A 19435-nucleotide genomic window follows, 5' to 3' on the forward strand; every position below is an offset into this window, starting at 1 on the left:
TGGTTGAGACATGTAGATTTCTTCGTTCAAATGACCGTGTAGAAGTGCGGTATTCACATCTAGTTTAGCTAGCTCCAAATTCATCTATGCTACCAAGGCCAACAAAATTCTAATAGAAGAGTATTTGATAATAAGACAAAATACCTCATTATAATCAACTCCTTCCTTCTGAGCGTAGTCTTTAGCTATCAATCTTTCCTTGTAGCGAACATCAATTTTTTCAAGAAATTCTTCTTCCTTATCAAAGATGCATATACAATTCAAATGTGTATACAATTCAATTTGTGACAATGCTTATTGGTTATTAAATAAGATGTAGGAAATAGTGTTCACTTTTAAAATGTGTATGCTAGTCGTTTTTTTTTAACAAGGGTGACATGTCTGCGCAAAACATAAGAAATAATGGATTTTGAATTGTATAGGCTATGGAAAAGGAGAGATATTTTGAATTGTTGAGGTATTAAGCTCCTTGAAGTCATCCTTAACAATTCAAATAACGATTTATTTTCACTTTTCATTCTTTTTTTCAAATAATAAATTGCAGTATCATTAGAGGAAGCATTGTCAACTACAATTGAAAATACTTTTTCTATCCTCACTCTCTCAAACAAATTTCAACCATCTTGCCAATTTCTTCTCCAAAATGACTAGTAATTTTTGTAAAGTTTATTATTCTTTTGTGTAATATCCAATCACTATCTAGAAAATGAGCGGTAATTACCATGTAATTTATGTTTTGAATGGACGTCCAAGTATCAGTTGTGATACTTACCTTTTGGTCATTAATCACACTTTGAATCTTAGCTTTCTCAACTAAGAATAAATCAAAAACCATACCTGCAACTTTCTTTCGATCAGGAACCTTGAACCTCGGTTGTGCTTCATGTAATAAGTTGATAAACCCCTTTCCTTCGAAAACTTTAAATGACACTTCATCGAGGATCACAAACTCAGTCAATTTTATTTCACACCTTTTCTGGTTAAAAGTATTTTGAACCAAAACACTTTCTTGCTCCATCGTCTCGTTCGTCAATATAGTTTGACTTTTATCACATATACTGGTTTTATTTGTTTAATAGAGTGAACTCAACTTACACCTTTTTAATAAGTGTTTTTTCAACTCACTAGTACTTCTAGAAACGGTTGGAATCTCAACTTGACAATACTTGCATACCTCGATTGGTTGTATTCTTTCATCAATCAACTATATTCAAAATTCTACTAAATAGTTATGTTATTCAATTAATATTCTTCAATCAATTATATAAAAATGTAAGATCCAAGTTAAATTGACAATATTTCCATCTTCCCACATATTATTGTGAAATTTTGAAATTTTAATGATGAATATCTATCAAATTAAGCACTATCAAAAGTAATATTGAAAAAAATTAAATTAAAATAAATTTAATATGATATAAATGAAACTCGATTAAATAAACAAAATAAAAAAAAAACAAAATATCACAAAAACATTCTAAACATATTTAAAAAAACACTAAGATCATAAACCAACAACTCTAAAATCTAAAGCTTAGAGAAGGCCATGTCACCCAATCCTTGTAACAATTTGATAGCATTTCATTGACTCTCATGATGTCACATATTCCTGCCTATTTGAAATAAATCTAAATATTATTTTACCATTTAAATTTCGATTATGATAATTCAAGTTCCATTATTTTGTTTTTTTAAGCTCTTTCTCCTACTGAGTAACTCCAAAACGTTTTTATATTACTTTCAATTTCTTCTTTTTAAATAAAGTGTTATCTCATTTATTTTAAAATTTAACTTTGAATGAAAATTATCATTATATTCTTAACTAAAATACTTAAAATATTAATAAATATAAGTGATTGCAATATATCATTATAATTGGGCATATATACTTGCACAATATTATTCAATTTCAAATATAAATTATCATTATACTTTTAATTAAAATTATTTAAAATATTAATAAATATGAGTGATTGCAATATATCATTATAATTGGGCATATATATCGGCACAAGATTACTCATTCATGCTTAAGGCACGTTACGATATTGATCATTCGTGTAATGTCGTGTCTATTATTCAGGTTTACAATGTTTCACACATTCGAATGTAAAAAATATTAAATATAATTGTTTACTATGTTTTAAAATTATACCATAAACCTAAAATGTTTAATATATATTTTAAATTAAAATTTTCATTTTAAATATTTTGATACTAGTTTACCTACCACCCAATTACCCAAATGTAATATAATGGTTAATGTAAACAGTTTAATAATTTTATTTACTGTTTTTTTTAATGTATTGAAGTTTGTATTAAACTTATGTGTAAATATAAATAAACTAAATAATAATGGTTAATTTAAACAATTTAGGTATAAAACAAACTAGGCACATCTTATTATACATATACATCTATAAAGGTTGAAAATATAGTGAGGCGATTTAGATAGCTGTATAGGCCTCAACCTCTCCTAGGTCATCTTTGACTGTTTTATACCAGGGTTAAACCTGCAACTTTGTACTTATTAATTTATTAATGGAGTAAAAAAATATTTAATTAACTAACTAAAATTATTATATATTTTTAATATAACATGCAAGTTAAATAATAAGTAAGATTTTTTTGACTAGTACTCCAAACTTTAAATCTAGCCATGCCTATGGGTCACCTAATCTAAGTTCATGTTAACCCTAATATTTCAACTAAAATAATTAATTATAAAAATTATAAGCAATCCCAAAAAAGATATGATCAACTGCAAAAGAGATTAATAGAAAAAACCAAAGTGAAATACCAAGATACACATCATAGTGATACAAACAACTACTTGGATTTTGAACCAAGTGTCCACAAGGTTTTTAAAACAAAAACAAACATCCCGAAAAGTGGATGTAAAAACAACGACAAGTTTCCCTGGACCAGCAATTCAACTTCCCATCCCCTCCTTCTTTTATTGCATCACAGATTCACAGAAGAGATAGTCGATTTTAGCTGCAAAAAATGATAAGAAATCGACGTAAATATATGCTCAAACATTAGAATAAACTTGATATGTAGGGGTTGTGTTAGGTCTTTGTTTGATAAACTTTTTTATATTTCATTAAAATAATCTATTATACCATAATCAAACTAATTGTATTAATGGGTTGAATAAATCTATATATGTTGTCTTTGAATCATAAATGCATGTAAAGTATTGAATCAATTTCATAATAATGACACTAATTCAATCCCCAACCGAATTAAAAAGAAAGTAGAAACGAATAAATTAGAGAAAGATGTATTTCAAAGGTGATAAAACAAGACTAGATCTCTTAAGGTGGTTTAAGATGTTTGAAGAAAAAACTCATTTATAAAACACATAAAATTGAAATATTGACATAACCCCATATGAAAAATGGGATAAATGATAAATTTAAGACTTTACTTGAAAGATTTTTTTAAATTTAGAACTCTCTTAATTTTTTGTTATTTTAAAAACTCTAGTTACAATATTTTATCATATTTAATACTCTTTGTTAACACCATCGCTCTCACCATTGCTCTCGGAGAATCCCAGTAGAGATATGTATCATTCCTCATAAAATTATAATTTCCCTTTTATCAAATTCATCATCCGACCTCTTCTCTACCGCTTTCCACTCGCCCTTCTCCCCGCTGCCGACACCCGCCTACTTCCTTTTTACTTAATTTATGGCGTTCTCTTAATTTCACGTCTTCTAATCAATGGAGACTTCGAGATTGTACCAACCGGAGGTTTTTCAAGCATTGATGATGACTTATCTGATAGTCCGACGTCAATTCAAGGATAGAAATTGAACACAACAGTTGAGCTTATAGAATCCGGTCAAAAACAATGCTGAATGATCATATTCGTACCACAAGGCCGGCACACAGCTCGACTAGGTAACGATGCCAAAATCCGAAAGGATGTGAAAATAGAGAAAGGAAGTGCATGTCCACATTCAGCGCCGCCCGAACTTGCGTGCAACTTGAATCGTTGAATGTATCAGTCCCTCCAACTTCGATGAATACCGATTTACAAACTCTTTATAACATTCAAGGATGGGATGCATAAGCCGGAAGATGATGTTCAATACAGGTATGGAAGATGATCAACTTGTAGTCTGATCATTGATGATATTGCCATCAAGATCAAGAAGCTTTTCACACCATATAATCCCAAAGTTAATCTATTTATATTCACCAGCAAACATTTTCAGCAAGTGGCAGTGATTTGTTTGGGAGAAACCGTAGTCCGAGAAGGAGAGAGAATAAAAATTCTTAGTGGAGGTGGAGAATCGGAGATGGCTGAGGAAAACCGTAGTCGGCCTCCGCAGAGGAATTGAGGATGAATTTGATATAAATAAATTAGAATTATATAAAAGTTAATGACGTATCAATAAATATATTAAATAAATAATATGAAAAATATTTTAACAGAATTTTTCTTAAATTAACGGTGTTAACATGAAGTATTAAGTATAAGAAAATATTATGAGTAAAGTTTTTAAAATGATAAAAAATTAAGAATCTTAAATTTGACAAAATCTTTAAAATAGAGTTATAAATTTGTCTTCCCATTTTGTTCATGCGTGTGAGGACAAGATCGTCGATGAATAATTCCTTGTGAATCACAAAATGCTGAGAGTTGCCGATATTCACCGCCCCAATCAGTTTGAAGAGCCTTGATTTTATGACCAAACTTATTTTCAATTAACGTTTTGAACTTTATAAAGGTGGAGAAAACAGGGAACATCTCCTCATGAAAGCAAGTCCTATGAAAAATTGTCCAATAATGTTCATAAAAAAACTAGTAATTTAATTTTGAAAGTGAGAATTATCCCAAATATTTGATTTGGTTGCAGATCTATCATATTTATAAAAGGTTTAACTTTTAGTTGGATTTTAAACTTAATCACAAATTTGTGTTTTGACTAGATCACATTCTAGATCTTAAGCTCAATGTCAAATGAAATCTAAAATGAAAAAATTGAGCTATCAAAAGAAATTAAAATGTGAAAACTTGAACTCTTGACAAAAAATACAAGAAATGAGAGAATAAATGGATGCATGCATAGATCTACAAACACTATCTAAAGATCTAATAATTTCATGACCAAATTTAAAGTAAAGAGAAAGAGAAAACATACGCATGTCCATGTCCATGACCATCATCGAGATCCGGTCCCATATTCCCACAATCTCCATACGGGCCATCATCGACCCCTGTCTGCCAAACCGACTGCCATGCCTGGGACGGCGGCTGAGCATACATCCCCGGATCGACCATAGGCATGGTTGGCATTGTCTGCATTGGGGGCATTGGGGGCAATGGGGGTAGGGTCTGCATTGTGGGCATTGGAGAACGTCCCATCATAACACTAGTTTGCGGCTGCTGGTCTTGACCCATATGAGGGTAGTAATAAGGATCGCTGCTGCTAGCAGCACCAGCAGCGCTCATAATCCCTTCAATCCCATGAGTACCATCATCCCTGTTCTCTTCACGTGGAACAATGTCAACAAGGAAATCGAAGATGTCAGAGCGAGTAATCGCAGCAGCAATGTCGTTCTTCTGAAGAGTACGCCGTTTGTTTTCCTCTGCATGCAGCCAGGATCGATAAGTTAGTTCAAGGATGAACATCTCACATGCTTTGGAGAACAGAACAGGTGCTTCAGCCGATATCATTCGAACATCTTCATCAGCTTTCATGATCTTCTTGATTCGGGCTAAGGGAAGTTTGTGGGTTTTGAAGTCGGTAGTTTGTTCGATTTCTTGCCTCTGAAGGTTCCAGAAACGCTGAAGTTGTTGTTTTTGATGCTGAAGAATGTGGTGGTAAGGATTGTGGGTTGGATATGGCATCGGAGGAGGAGGCATTCCGGTCTGCCGTGGCTGGTGGTGTTGCTGTTGCTGTGGCTGGTGGTGCTGCTGTGGCTGGTGTTGTTGTTGCTGGTGCTGCTGCTGGCTGAGCTGCTGGTTGAGCTGCTGGTTTTGCTGGTTATTCTCCATTGGTAGGAAATTGTAGAATAGGGAAGATGATTGTGGATTTGATGTTCCCTATGAAAGTGGTGTTATATAGAAAACCAGAGCAAATTTAATTATTATTATTATTTTTATTTTATTTTTGTTCTTTTTCGAAAAAATTAGGTAGGAATAGAGGGATTGAGATAAATGATACAGGTAGGGAGACCCACCTTATATTTATAATTAAAATAATATTTTTATATAATTGTTAATTTTTATATGTTTTAAATAATGAAATTTAATTTAAATATTATTTTATTGAATTTTTATTATTAGAGAAACACTTGTTTCGAATTTCCACTCATGTAGGTTAACCAGTTTATTAATAAACTAGGGCAAGAATTGGAGATTAGATTTTGAAATAAAATAAGTTTTAGTTTAGAAAAAAAAAAAAAAAATTCGTGAATCCTTGCCCAAAGATATCACAGCTGTGTCTGATTATACTGATCAGAACGCACACTGTTCCCGGTATTTCCATTTCTCTTTTTCTGAAAATTCAAATTAAAATAGTGGATGGGGAAAATTTATTTGGTGAGTTATTTATTTGGTGAGTTCGTTTGATGTAGGGACGGACATACAGGGCTGAGGTGGCTTAAGCTCACCACGTTAATTATTTTATATATATATAATTAAAAAAAAAATCAAAACATCCTGCTTCTTATTCCTTTTCAATGCTATACTATATAGAATATATACCCAATACTTTATATATATATATATATATATATATATATATATATATATATATATATATATATATATATATATATATATATATATATATATATAAGAAGAAGAATAAGAAGAAGGTTAATTTCATATAATTAATTAACTTTCAATATTACTATTAATTTTTTTTTCATTTAATTATTTTTATTTAATAAATTTATATTTAATTTTCTAATTTGAAAAGAGATTAAATATTAATTATTATTATTTTTTCTAATTCTCTACCCTAATATCCATATTCTTAATTTATGTAATCAACCTAAATAGAGAATAATTGAGAGATTTGAAGATTAGATCTTGAGAGATTAAAAAAATAATAGAGAATTTTAGAGATTAAGTTTTGAGAGAATAGAAAACTGACACCCACTTTTTGAGATCTTTCTCGTTATAAGTACTAACAAAATAAATAAACAAGTTCCTCAAGTTATGAGATAAATATAAAATGAGAATGATAATAAAGATAATAATAAAACAATAATAATTCTTTACAAATATCATCATTTTTTTTTTTTCTAATTCTCTTCCATAATATCCAACTTCTTAATTTATGTAGATTAATTTTATTATGTTTATAACTGATTTGATTTTATTATGTTAGATTAATATTACAAGTTAACAACCTCTCAATTTTTTTTTTTCTATTTTTCTTATGATTTTCACTCTAACTGTTTAATAAAATATTTATTTAGTTTTAACGTTACAACTTTTACTACTACGGAGCAAATATTTTCAATAATAAAAATGTGAAGACGGAACTTCGCAATAAAATAGAGCATAATTTTTTTGCTGACTCTTTGACACAATATATTGAATGAGATTTATCTAAAAATGTAAATATATATTATTATAGATGAATTTTATGTTTTAAAATCCGGTAGAGTTTAACTTATTTAAGTCTTCTTTTGATATATAATTTATTACATAAAATTTAAGCCCACCCCAATACAAATTCCTGGATCCGTCCCTGGTTTGATGTATTCTATTTCAAATTTTATCGTTTAAAAAATCAATTGAGTTCTTTATTAAAGTGATTCTTTTTTTAGAATATCTCAGTTAAAAAGTTTAGTTTTGTAAATTATTTTTACAATTTCATATAAAAAATATCAATTAATTATTTGTATAAATTTTATTATTTATTATTAATAGATTTTTTTTATATTTGACTTCTAATTGAGTTAAATTTGAATTAATAAAAATAAAAATAAAAATACTCAATACAGAAAAAAAAAATCACAAGTAATGATTAAAAATAACTATAGACCAAATTAATTTTATAACCTTTTTTTTTCTCAAATTGTAAAATAATAAACAAATTAATTTATGAAAAATTTTAAAGGAAATTAACGTTAAGTTAAGTCAAACTACTAAAAAAAATGACCACATTTTTTTCAAATTAAAAAGGTATTATGAAAATTGCAATATTCTTGATTGAAATTGACACTAAATTATGTCAAATTACAAGTTAAACAATGGGTAAAAAATGACCATATTTTCATCCAAATAAAAAAGGTACCATTGGTTCTTAATATTGCAATATCCTTGAATGGGCAAAACCAATATACAAAAGTAATTAATGTGCTTGTTTATGACTTTGTGTTCAAGAACTATTTTAAGTCACTAAACATATGGTCTGACATCATACCTCAGACTAAACCAACCACCCTTTTGAGTTGGACTAGCTTAAGAGATTACAAACAAACATGAATGAATTGGCCTATCTACTCACCGAGATCAAAATCGGGTGATAACCAACCCAAATACTCATTGATCTTCTTTAATCTTTCTTCTTGGCCCTTGGAATCCCCTAAAGCGGTGGTGAATGGGTAAACATATGTAACTTTTGTGGCCATACAACGATACAAAACTACGTCTCCTTTCACCAAAAATTCCACAACGTCACGTCCAAATCCACTATCAATCTCTGCTTGCAAATAGTGACCTGATCAATCATTAAATTAATCATTTACACTTTACAAAATGAATTATATTTAGTTATTTACAAAAAATTGTTTGAAAACATCTTAAGCTAATGTTTGAATCCTTCTTAAGTATCTCATTCAAAAATTGATTTAGAATAAGATCATTTCTATCACACACTTAATTATACATATGTTCATACATAATTTGATATCGTTTTTATTTTAAGAAACTTAGCTCTTCAATTTGAATATAACCATACTCTATTCATTTAAACAACTTTAATTGGAATTCGAACCAAGATTCAATTCAATTTGAATATATATTTTATTTAACTATTTATAAAATAATTTGCCATCATAGAAACCTAATAAAAAAAAATCATTAATTTTGAATGCTACTATAAATCAAGAAGTTGATCAAAATTGATCTCATTTGAAACATCAGACATATATAGTCAAAAATGTTGGAATCATATGTTTCCAAATTGAGTGTCACAAATTACCATCAGTCATGTCTTTCCTAACCATAATCTTTGCAATTTTCTGTGTCTTCAAAATGGCTTCTTCCAATTTCTGAAACTCAAAAGGAATAATCAAAGTACTGATGATAGTTTCATCATACATATACATATCCAGAATCCAAGATAGCAAAAGAAGGAAAGAAAAATGAATTTTCAACCTGAATAGCATTGTCTATGGAACCTTGTGGAATTTCCCATGGAAATGCAAAGGAAGAAGATTTCGGATTCGTGGAAATACAACCCGGATTAACAGAAGGACAGGGCCTGATTTTCCTGAAAAAAACATAAATTTCACAACTTTTTCATTAACCATCTACAAATTATTAAAGGGAAGTGATGAAAAGAGAAATTACCCATCTTCCAAACCAGTGGGTAAGTTCTTGGACTGTGAGAATGGAGTGGTGGGTAAGAGAGGAGAGGATTTGAGAGAAGGAATTGCATAGGAGGGTAATGGAGAAGTTAGGGTTATGAGAGCTGTTAATGCAAATGGGATTAAATCGGAGAAGAAAGTGGTTTGAGGATTTGATAGTTTCTGGGAAGAAGAAGAAGATATTGAATTTGGTTGGATAGATTTGGAGTTTCTTGTGAATGAGAACCGCTTCACTATTTTGGTTTGGGTGAGAGGAGGAAAGAGAAGGAGATGAATGCAAGTCATGATTTTTTTTTTTTTTTTTCTCTCCTTTGTTTACATACATGGTACATGACATGAGGTGTTGAAGTTGTTTTGAGTAATTTTTTATAAAAATAACAGAAATTCTTAGTTTATTTTGCTTAAATTGTATCAAAATGAGGCTTGTCTTGGTGTGATTTAATAGGTTTTCCATTATATTTTATATTCTTTATAGTTTCTTATAAATAAATACAATTTTTTTTTTAAAAAAAAAACTAACTTATATTCATTTCATTTAAAATGAATATAATTATCCCACATTAGATATTGTATTTTTTTTCTCAATAGATTTAGTATAAGATAGTTTCAAGCCTTCAAGAGTATTATTACTTACAAAATTTTGCTTCTAAATTTTGTATTTGACAATTTTTGGATCTTTATCACTACCTTACTTTGTTCAAGCTAACGGGCGTCTTTGTTGTAGAATACCTCGGTTTTGGTCACTCTCTTCTCTAATTTTCACACCCTTTTTCAATTGGTATTTTGGTTTCTAAATACATGAATCTTGTTTAATTGTCTAAACATATCAATTGTGATTGAATATTCCAAGTAGAGGGATTGTGATTAATTAATTACGTATAGAATTGTTGTTTGAGTATATAAAATGTATATAAAGTTTGTGTTTGATTATATATTTAGAATGAAGGATTATATTTTATATTTGTATGTGTAGGGGTTTGTGTTTGATTCTTAATTTTTTTATTTTAATTAATGAGAAATAATATGTCTACATGTTCTCGCTTCAACTCAATGCGTTTCAAAAATATTAAAATATCTCATATTTTAAATTATTATTTATTACTTTATCATTATATATAATATATTTAAGCATTTTATAAAATAAAATGTACACTCAAAGTCATCATAAATCATTAATTTTTAAATAATTCAAATTATTTCAAAAATTCGAATCCAAACCCGCCCTGAATTAGTATAGTTGAAAAAACCACGATAGAAATTCTATAGATTGTTTGTCCAATACAGTTAACTAACTTATTTAGAATTGGAGTTTCACTTTTCTTTCAATGTCTTTAAGGTTAAAATCAGAGAATGACTAATCTTTAAAATAAATTAAATATGATGAGATAGCTAGTTTCTTTATGGTAAGATAAAATAATTCCTTGTTAATTTCTCAAGTCAAATAATTTTTTAATATTTTTTTTTGGAAAACAACTTAATTCATTTCATTAAAAAACCAAAAGAATGAAAAACTAAAAAGAGAAAAAAAATAAAAAAAAAGTTTAAAATCAGATTTAGACAATTTCTAAATTTAACAATAAAACAATAATTAAATTAGAGTCATTTTTTAATTTAATATTAATTCAAAACATGATATTTTAATGTTTATATTCTATAGATTTTGTTGTTAGAAGAAGTCAATCAATATCATTATATATAAATATTACTATATCTCCCCCTATTGAGGTATTCATTATAAATAGTTTATACATTAATTATTAATCCCATTTAAAAATAATGCCACAAAGCATGTCAAGACATAAAAAAATCCCAAATCAAACAAGACTTACCACCTTTCTCCTTTCCAATTCTTGACCAAACAGCTTGCTTCCGAACAAAACGCCAAACAGACCAGACCAGAAGACAGAACCCCCTTTCCCGCTGGTTTTAGAAGGCGGATGAGGACATAGGTCCATCTAGACTGAGAAGCGGTAAACAGAGAGATTGTAAATCAAGGTGAGCACTTAGTTCGTTTTCTTTTAGGGTGTGTTTGATAGCCCTAAAATTGGCATTGGAATTGGAATTGGAATTGGAGAGTCCAATTTCAATTCTTATGTTTGTTAGACACTTTAATATTAAGAATTGGAATTGGAATTAGAATTTCAATAGAATTCAATACAGTGTAATTTGATAGTTCTCAATTCCTATCTTTTTAGGTCGGAATTGTAATTCCAAATTAACATGTTTTTCATATTTTTGACATGTTTAACACGTTTTTCACACATTAAACACGTTTTTTACACGTTTAATATATTTTCATATTTTGGAACGTTTAACACGTTTTTGGCACGTTTAACACGTTTTTGACACATTTAACACGTTTTTCACGTCCTTGACACGTCTAACACGTTTTTGACACGTTTAACACGATTTTCACGTTTTTAACACGTTTAACACGTTTAACACGTTTAACACGTTTTGACACATCTAACACGTTTTTCACGTCCTTAACATGTTTAACACGTTTTTGACATTTTTAACACGTTTTTCACGTCTTTGACACGTTTAACACGTTTTTGACACGTTTAACATGATTTTCACATTTTTAACACGTTTAACACGTTTTTGACACGTTTGACATGTTTTTTTTATGTTTTGGCACATTTTGCACGTTTTGGCACGTTTAACAAGTTTTTGACGCGTTTAACACGTTTTCACGTTTTTGACACATTTAACACGTTTTTTTACGTTTTAACATGTTTAACGCGTTTTCATGTTTTTGACACATTTAACACGTTTTTTTACGTTTTTGACAGGTTTACCACATTTTTGACACGTTTTACACGTTTTTCACGTTTTGGCACGTTCAACAAGTTTTTCACATATTTAACACGGTTTTAACATGTTTTCACGTTTTTGACATATTTAACACATTTTTTTACGTTTTTGACACGTTTATCACATTTTTGACACGTTTAACACATTTTGGCACGTTTAACAAGTTTTTCACATGTTTAACACGTTTTTGACACATTTAACACGTTTTCAGGTTTTTGACACATTTAACACATTTTTTTACGTTTTTGACACGTTTAACATGTTTTCACGTTTTAACACATTTAACACTTTTTTTACGTTTTTGACACATTTACCACATTTTTGACACGTTTAACACGTTTTTCACGTTTTGGCATGTTTAACATGTTTTTCACATGTTTGGAACGTTTAACACGTTTTTGACATGTTTTCATGTTTTTAACACGTTTAAAACGTTTTTAACACGTTGTTGACACGTTTCACATGTTTTTTACGTTTTTGACACGTTTGACACATTTTTAACACATCTAACACGTTTTAACACGTTTAACACGTGAAAAACGTGAAAAACGTGTATAACGTGAAAAACGTGTTAAAACGTGTGAAAAATGTGAAAACGTGAAAAACGTGTGAAAATGTGTGAAAAACGTGAAAAATGTGTGAAAAACATGAAAAACGTGTTAAAACGTGAAAACGTTTGAAAACGTGAAAAACGTGTTAAAATGTGTGAAAAACGTGAAAAACGTGTAAAACGTGTTAAAACGTGTGAAAAACGTGAAAACGTGTGAAAATGTGTGAAAAACGTGTGAAAAACGTGAAAAACGTGTTGTAATGTGTGAAAAATGTGAAAACGTATTAAAACGTGTAAAAAACGTGAAAACGTGTAAATACGTGTTAAAACGTGTGAAAAACGTGAAAAACGTGAAAAACGTGTTAAAACGTGTTAAAACGTGTGAAAAACGTGAAAAACGTTTGAAAAACGTGAAAAACGTGTGAAAAACGTATGAAAAACGTGTGAAAATGTGAAAAACGTGTTAAAACGTGTGAAAAACGTGAAAACGTGTGAAAATGTGAAAAAATGTCAAAAACGTATTAAACGTGCCAAAACGTGAAAACATATTTTAAAAGTTAACATTTTGAACCGATATTTTATTTTACAAACATTAGAATTAGAATTGAATTACAATTCTATCATTTTCCCAAACATAGGAATTAGAATTGAATTACAATTCTATCATTTTTCCAAACATAGGAATTGAATTGTAATTCAATGCCAATTCTCATGAAATTGGAATTAGAATTCCAATGCCAATTCCAATTCCAATTCCCCCTCATTAAACACACCCTTACTGTAATTGGCCCCTATTGAAAACACTGTTCTATCTCGTTTGTGGATCCAAATGAGATTACATTTGAAAATAGATAATTTCTCAATCCAAAAACAGAAAGTATTTCAAATAGGCCTATTGTCTAATATAAGTCTTACTAATTTACATTTTCCTCCTCAGGCTTGAATAACCTAACTAAAATCTCCATCCCTCTACAACAACAAGATGGTCAAGGAAATGTGCACTCAGGAGCACCACCTCCTTGGTTTGATCATCTGAATGTTGGACTAAAATCTGAAAGTCGGTCAAGTGGTTCTCTTTCGAAGCAAGGAGGGAAAAGTAAATTGAACCCAAATCGAGTGGGAGCTGCTTGGGCAGAGCAACGAAAAATCGAGATGGAAATGGAGAAAAGGGGAGAGATTGTTTCCAGAGATGTGGATCCAAACTGGCTTCCAAATTTTGGAAGTGTTTGGCAATCAGGCACCCGGAAGAAATCTAGAAAAGAATTTGAGTCTGAAGAGAAGAAAAAATCAACTAATTATAAAGTTGGTGATTCTGAATCTGAAGCGTCGATTAAGATTCAGCCATATGTTAGTAAAACAATGGTAAGCTCAAATTATGAATTGTTTGAATGATTGTGTAACCAAATGTGGGCTTATTTGGGTAAAATGACTAAAAAAATATCTTTATTATTTAATATTTCATGAAACAAGGCCTTGAAAAGGCTTTGGTTTGATATGTCCTATATAATATATGATGAAAGAATAGGATTCTTGTAAAAGTATCCAATTCTTAGCTTTTTTTATGGACAGTTTCCTTAAAAGATTCATGTTTGTTTTTTATATTGTAGAAAAAGGACAGAGACAAGTGATGTTTTGTTCTCAAAAGGAGATGTGGTTTCCTCTACAAGTAAGTGCATTAGATGTAATTCATTCTAGAAATATTACATTTTCTTACATTCATCTCTAATATTATATCTATTTGAATGTTTTGAGAAGATAAGTATGTTTTTTGTAAATAGATATGACAGATTTTGTTTTGTTTTTTGCAAACTTGTGAGAAAATATGAGTTACATGCAAAGGTAGATTTGAGCCTTGGGTGATTTATTCGAAATTCAATGCGAATCCAAAATACTATTTCGGATTGGATTGAAATCGGATTGAGTTTGGATCAGAATAAATTCGGATTGGATTAGGATTATCCATATTATTCAAACTATCTAAATAAAAATATATTTTTTAATTTTTTTTTTCCGTAAATCATTTCATCTTAATATAATATATTTTTTATTTATTGTTGTATCTTTCTCATTCTCATATACAAATATAACTAAACAAAATTAATTATAACATTAAAAATTTAATAATATATATTTTTTATAATTAAACATTAACTAATAATATAAGTTAAGTAATTATATTTTCTTAATTGAAGAGATGAACATTTGATGGACTAATTTGAACCGAATTAATTATTTTAGTTTGAATTAAATTCGGAAAAATTCAAAATAATTTAAATTAAAAATATATATTTTTTCCTTCCTACATACAATTTTTCTCTCCTTTAATCAAAGTTTTTTTTTATCACTTAATTAAACAAGTTTCTTATCAATTTATATCCCAAATAACTATTGTTTGACTAAATAATGAAAAAATCCAGATTTTAAATTTTATTTTCACATCACTCTTTTTTCTCACACACTCTCTCCATATATAAAATTAATAATAATTTTATAATTTAATTTATATTAATATTAATATTAAATTTTATTAACACAATCTTATTTATTAAAAAAATTAAAAAAAAAAAACTTTTTATAAATATTTAATTTAGATGTGATATATTTATAAATGAATAAAAATATATTAATTTTATTTTCTAGTATAATTATTTATTAATTTGAATTATTTAAAATTTAAATGTTATATTAAATAAAATGGTATCTTATAGTTGAATTTATATTTTGTTTAAATTTTAATTTAATATAATTAATAAAAATATTTAAAATAAAATAATTTTAAAATTTAATTTATATTAAAAATTATTAAAATGTAAATAAATAAATATATATATATATATATATATATATATATTAAAGTGAATTTTTATTAATATAAAATAAAATATTTAAGTGAAGGATAATTTTAGTATTTATGTGAATAAAATGGTTGATTAGATGTGTGATAGAATATTTGGGTTTTGGAATAAATCTCAATAAAATCCAAATAACCTCTACATCAAACGGACCTTAATCTGTTTATTAAAGTGATTGCGATAAAATATTAAACAAATTTCGTGTCAACATCACTTTAGACAATATATTAAACAAATTATGTCATGTCACCACCACTTTAGATAAGACATTAAACAAATTATGTCATGTCATTATCATTTTAGACAATATATTAAACAAATTATGTCATGTCACCACCACTTTAGATAAGACATTAAATAAATTATGTTCTGTCACCATCACTTTAGACAATATATTAAACCAATTATGTCATGTCACCACCACTTTAGATAAAACATTAAACAAATTATGTCCTGTCAACATCACTTTATACAATATATTAAACAAATTATGTCCTGTCAACATCACTTTAGACAATATATTAAACAAATTATGTCATGTCACCACCACTTTAGATAAGACATTGAACAAATTATGTCCTGTCATCATCATTTTAGACAATATATTAAACAAATTATGTCATGTCACCACCACTTTAGATAAGACATTGAACAAATTATGTCCTGTCACCATCACTTTAGACAATATATTAAACAAATTATATCATGTCACCACCACTTTAGATAAGAATTAAACAAATTATGTTCTGTCATCATCATTTTAGACAATATATTAAACAAATTATGTCATGTCACCACCACTTTAGATAAGACATTAAACAAATTATGTAATGTCATCATCACTTTAGATAAGACATTAAACAAATTATGTTCTGTCACCACCACTTTAGATAAGACATTAAACAAATCATGTCATGTCACCATCATTTTAGATAAGACATTAAAAAAATTATGTCCTGTCAACATCACTTTAGACAATATATTAAACAAATCATGTCCTGTCAACATCACTTTAGACAATATATTAAACAAATTATGTCACGTCACCACCACTTTAGATAAGACATTAAACAAATTATGTTCTGTCACCATCACTTTAGACAATATATTAAACAAATTATATCATGTCACCACCACTTTAGATAAGACATTAAACAAATTATGTCTTGTCAGCATCACTTTAGACAATATATTAAACAAATTATGTCATGTCATCATCACTTTAGATAAGACATTAAAGAAATTATGTTCTGTCACCATCATTTTAGACAATATATTAAACAAATTATGTCATTTCACCACCACTTTAGATAAGACATTACAAATTATGTCATGTCACCATCACTTTAGACAATATATTAAACAAATTATGTCATGTCACAATCACTCACTAGTAAAAAAAGGATCTTTACCGACGGTTTTTCTCGGAAGTTTTGTAAAACTCTCCTAAATACTCCCGAGAGGAACAAATCCTTCGGGATTAAAAATAGATTCCGAGTGGGATATAAAACCTTCGGGTTTATTAATTATTACCGAAAGTTCTACAAAGAACTCTCGGTTCTTACCTTTCCAAAAAACAAAAAAAATTCTAAGTGTTGGATGTGGGTTAATTGCGAAGGTTTTTGTAAAAACTTTCGGTTTTGAAATCCCTGGTTTTTTAATTGCGAAGGTTATTCAAAGAACCTTCGGTTTTGCCTTTTTTGAAATTCTCATTTCCGAAAGTTTTACAAAGAACCTTCGGTTTTGCTCAATTAAAAAAAATTCTAAATTTAGTAATGGTTATTTCCGAAGGGTTTTTAATAAACTTTCGGTTTTGACTAATATCAAAACCGAAAGTTATATGAAAACCTTCGGCATCAACCTCTATAAATACAAACCCTAACCCTTCTCTTTTTCATTCCACTCTTCTCTCCTGTCTCTCTCTTCCGCGCCGCAGCCGCCTGCCTCCTCCACGCCGGTTCTTCTCCTCTCTCGTTCAGGTAATTTGTTTCATTTGGTTTTTTTTGTTTTGTTTATTATGAGATTTAGATTTCTTAAGTTTATATATATATATATATTATATATCTAGATTTATGTTAGTTTACGTTATTTTGTTTGATTAATATATATATACATATATCTGAAATGCATTTAGGATATGGGTGATTCGACATGGAAGAGACTTCGGCGTACACCGGAGAAACTGCATCCGTGTTACCAGAATCTGATAACACAATCAGAAATTGCGGCACGTGAGGAAGAGGTAAGACAGATGACGCTGGAAATGGAACAAATCCGATTAAGGAATGCGGAAAGAGGTCATTTGCTCATTGAAATTAAAGCGGATAAGGCCGAAATGGCCCAGAGATTAGAGAATCTCGAACAGGAACTTGTATTGTTGAGGAGTCGACTGAATCAACCACCCCCTCCTTCCACCCCATCTAATAATTTCTAGATTTATTATGTGTTTATTAGTTTTTCCGTACGAACGATGACAATATTTTTATGTGTTTTTTTTAATATTCATGAATTATTAGTATTATGTTTGGTTTGGTTTGGTTTTGTTTGGTTTGGTTTGGTTTTAATATGTTGTTAATTAATTATATGTTATATTTGTTTACTTTTCATTTAAAAAAAAAACAGCATGGCCAAAACCGAAGGTTTATTTGAAAACCTTCGGTTTTGACCCTCGTTTAAAAAAATCTAAAAAATTTCTAAGGGTAAAAACCGAAGGTTTATTTGAAAACCTTCGGTTTTGACCCTAGATTAAAAAAATCTGAAAATTTTCTAAGTATGGGGAAGGGTAAAAACCGAAGGTTTATTTGAAAACCTTCGGTTTTGACCCTCGTTTAAAAAAATCTAAAAAATTTCTAAGGGTAAAAACCGAAGGTTTATTTGAAAACCTTAGGTTTTGACCCTAGATTAAAAAAATCTGAAAATTTTCTAAGCATGGGGAAGGGTAAAAACCGAAGGTTTATTTGAAAACCTTCGGTTTTGACCCTAGATTAAAAAAATCTGAAAATTTTCTAAGTATGGGGAAGGGTAAAAACCGAAGGTTTATTTGAAAACCTTCGGTTTTGACCCTAGATTAAAAAAATCTGAAAATTTTTTAAGTACGGAGAAGGGTAAAAACCGAAGGTTTATTTAAAAACCTTCGGTTTTGACCCTAGATTAAAAAAATTATGTCATGTCACATTATTTAGACAATATATTAAATAAATTATATCATGTCACCACCACTTTAAATAAGACATTAAACAAATTATTACATGTTTATTGCTTCCCTTGCACAATAAAAACCTACAAATTATGTAGCAAAATACTGTTGTAAATTTTATTTTTATTTGTAAATTTTATTTAATGATGTTATATCTTTTAAGTTATTGAAAAATAATTTATAAATAAAATGAATGAGTTGAAATATCTCTTATTCTAATTCATTATTTCTTATTTTAATAGAGTTATATTTTTCCACTTTAATTCTTCTCATCTTATTACAATTCTTTTTTATTCAAGTTTTACTAATTATATTCATTTTATACTCTTTTTTAGTGAAGATATTAAGTCTAATTATAGTTCTATATAAATTAACATTGGTTTACTTGGTTGGTATGAATAAAGAAAAGAAAATTTCATTTAAAAGAAATCAAAATCTAAAAAAATTTTA

General features: G+C 28.6%; 3 protein-coding genes across 3 annotated transcripts; 1 reads left to right on the forward strand and 2 right to left on the reverse strand.

The window, feature by feature from the left end:
• Positions 1 to 5131: 5131 nt before the first annotated feature.
• LOC124944824 (nuclear transcription factor Y subunit C-1-like) lies at positions 5132 to 6016 on the reverse strand. Its single transcript, XM_047485172.1, has one exon. The coding sequence runs from the start codon at positions 6014 to 6016 to the stop codon at positions 5132 to 5134; it is 885 nt and encodes a 294-aa protein (XP_047341128.1).
• Positions 6017 to 8235: 2219 nt separating this feature from the next.
• On the reverse strand, positions 8236 to 9886 carry LOC124944516 (thylakoid lumenal 17.9 kDa protein, chloroplastic-like). The gene is made up of 4 exons (XM_047484783.1): positions 9554 to 9886; positions 9359 to 9473; positions 9183 to 9252; positions 8236 to 8699 (listed from the first exon to the last, which is right to left on the reverse strand). Exons 1-4 carry the CDS (start codon positions 9853 to 9855, stop codon positions 8479 to 8481), a joined length of 708 nt encoding a protein of 235 aa, XP_047340739.1. The 5' UTR covers positions 9856 to 9886; the 3' UTR covers positions 8236 to 8478.
• A 100-nt stretch (positions 9887 to 9986) lies between these two features.
• On the forward strand, positions 9987 to 14329 carry LOC124944825 (TITAN-like protein). Its single transcript, XM_047485173.1, has 4 exons — positions 9987 to 10001; positions 11433 to 11493; positions 11539 to 11565; positions 13875 to 14329. Exons 1-4 carry the CDS (start codon positions 9987 to 9989, stop codon positions 14327 to 14329), a joined length of 558 nt encoding a protein of 185 aa, XP_047341129.1.
• Positions 14330 to 19435: the final 5106 nt, after the last annotated feature.

This window comes from Impatiens glandulifera, chromosome 7, assembly GCF_907164915.1.
Source record: "Impatiens glandulifera chromosome 7, dImpGla2.1, whole genome shotgun sequence".
NCBI lineage: Eukaryota > Viridiplantae > Streptophyta > Magnoliopsida > Ericales > Balsaminaceae > Impatiens > Impatiens glandulifera.

Excerpts from the sequence above, each read along its gene's own strand:
- LOC124944824 (XM_047485172.1), bottom strand. The coding sequence starts at position 6,016 with ATGGAGAATAACCAGCAAAACCAGCAGCTCAACCAGCAGCTCAGCCAG.
- LOC124944516 (XM_047484783.1), bottom strand. The coding sequence starts at position 9,855 with ATGACTTGCATTCATCTCCTTCTCTTTCCTCCTCTCACCCAAACCAAA. Across the intron at positions 9,474-9,553 it reads CCCACTGGTTTGGAAGATGG|GAAAATCAGGCCCTGTCCTT; the intron begins GTAATTTCTCTT and ends TGTTTTTTTCAG. Across the intron at positions 8,700-9,182 it reads TAGGAAAGACATGACTGATG|GTCACTATTTGCAAGCAGAG; the intron begins GTAATTTGTGAC and ends ATGATTGATCAG.
- LOC124944825 (XM_047485173.1), top strand. Across the intron at positions 11,494-11,538 it reads CAGAACCCCCTTTCCCGCTG|CGGTAAACAGAGAGATTGTA; the intron begins GTTTTAGAAGGC and ends TAGACTGAGAAG. Across the intron at positions 11,566-13,874 it reads CAGAGAGATTGTAAATCAAG|GCTTGAATAACCTAACTAAA; the intron begins GTGAGCACTTAG and ends TTTCCTCCTCAG.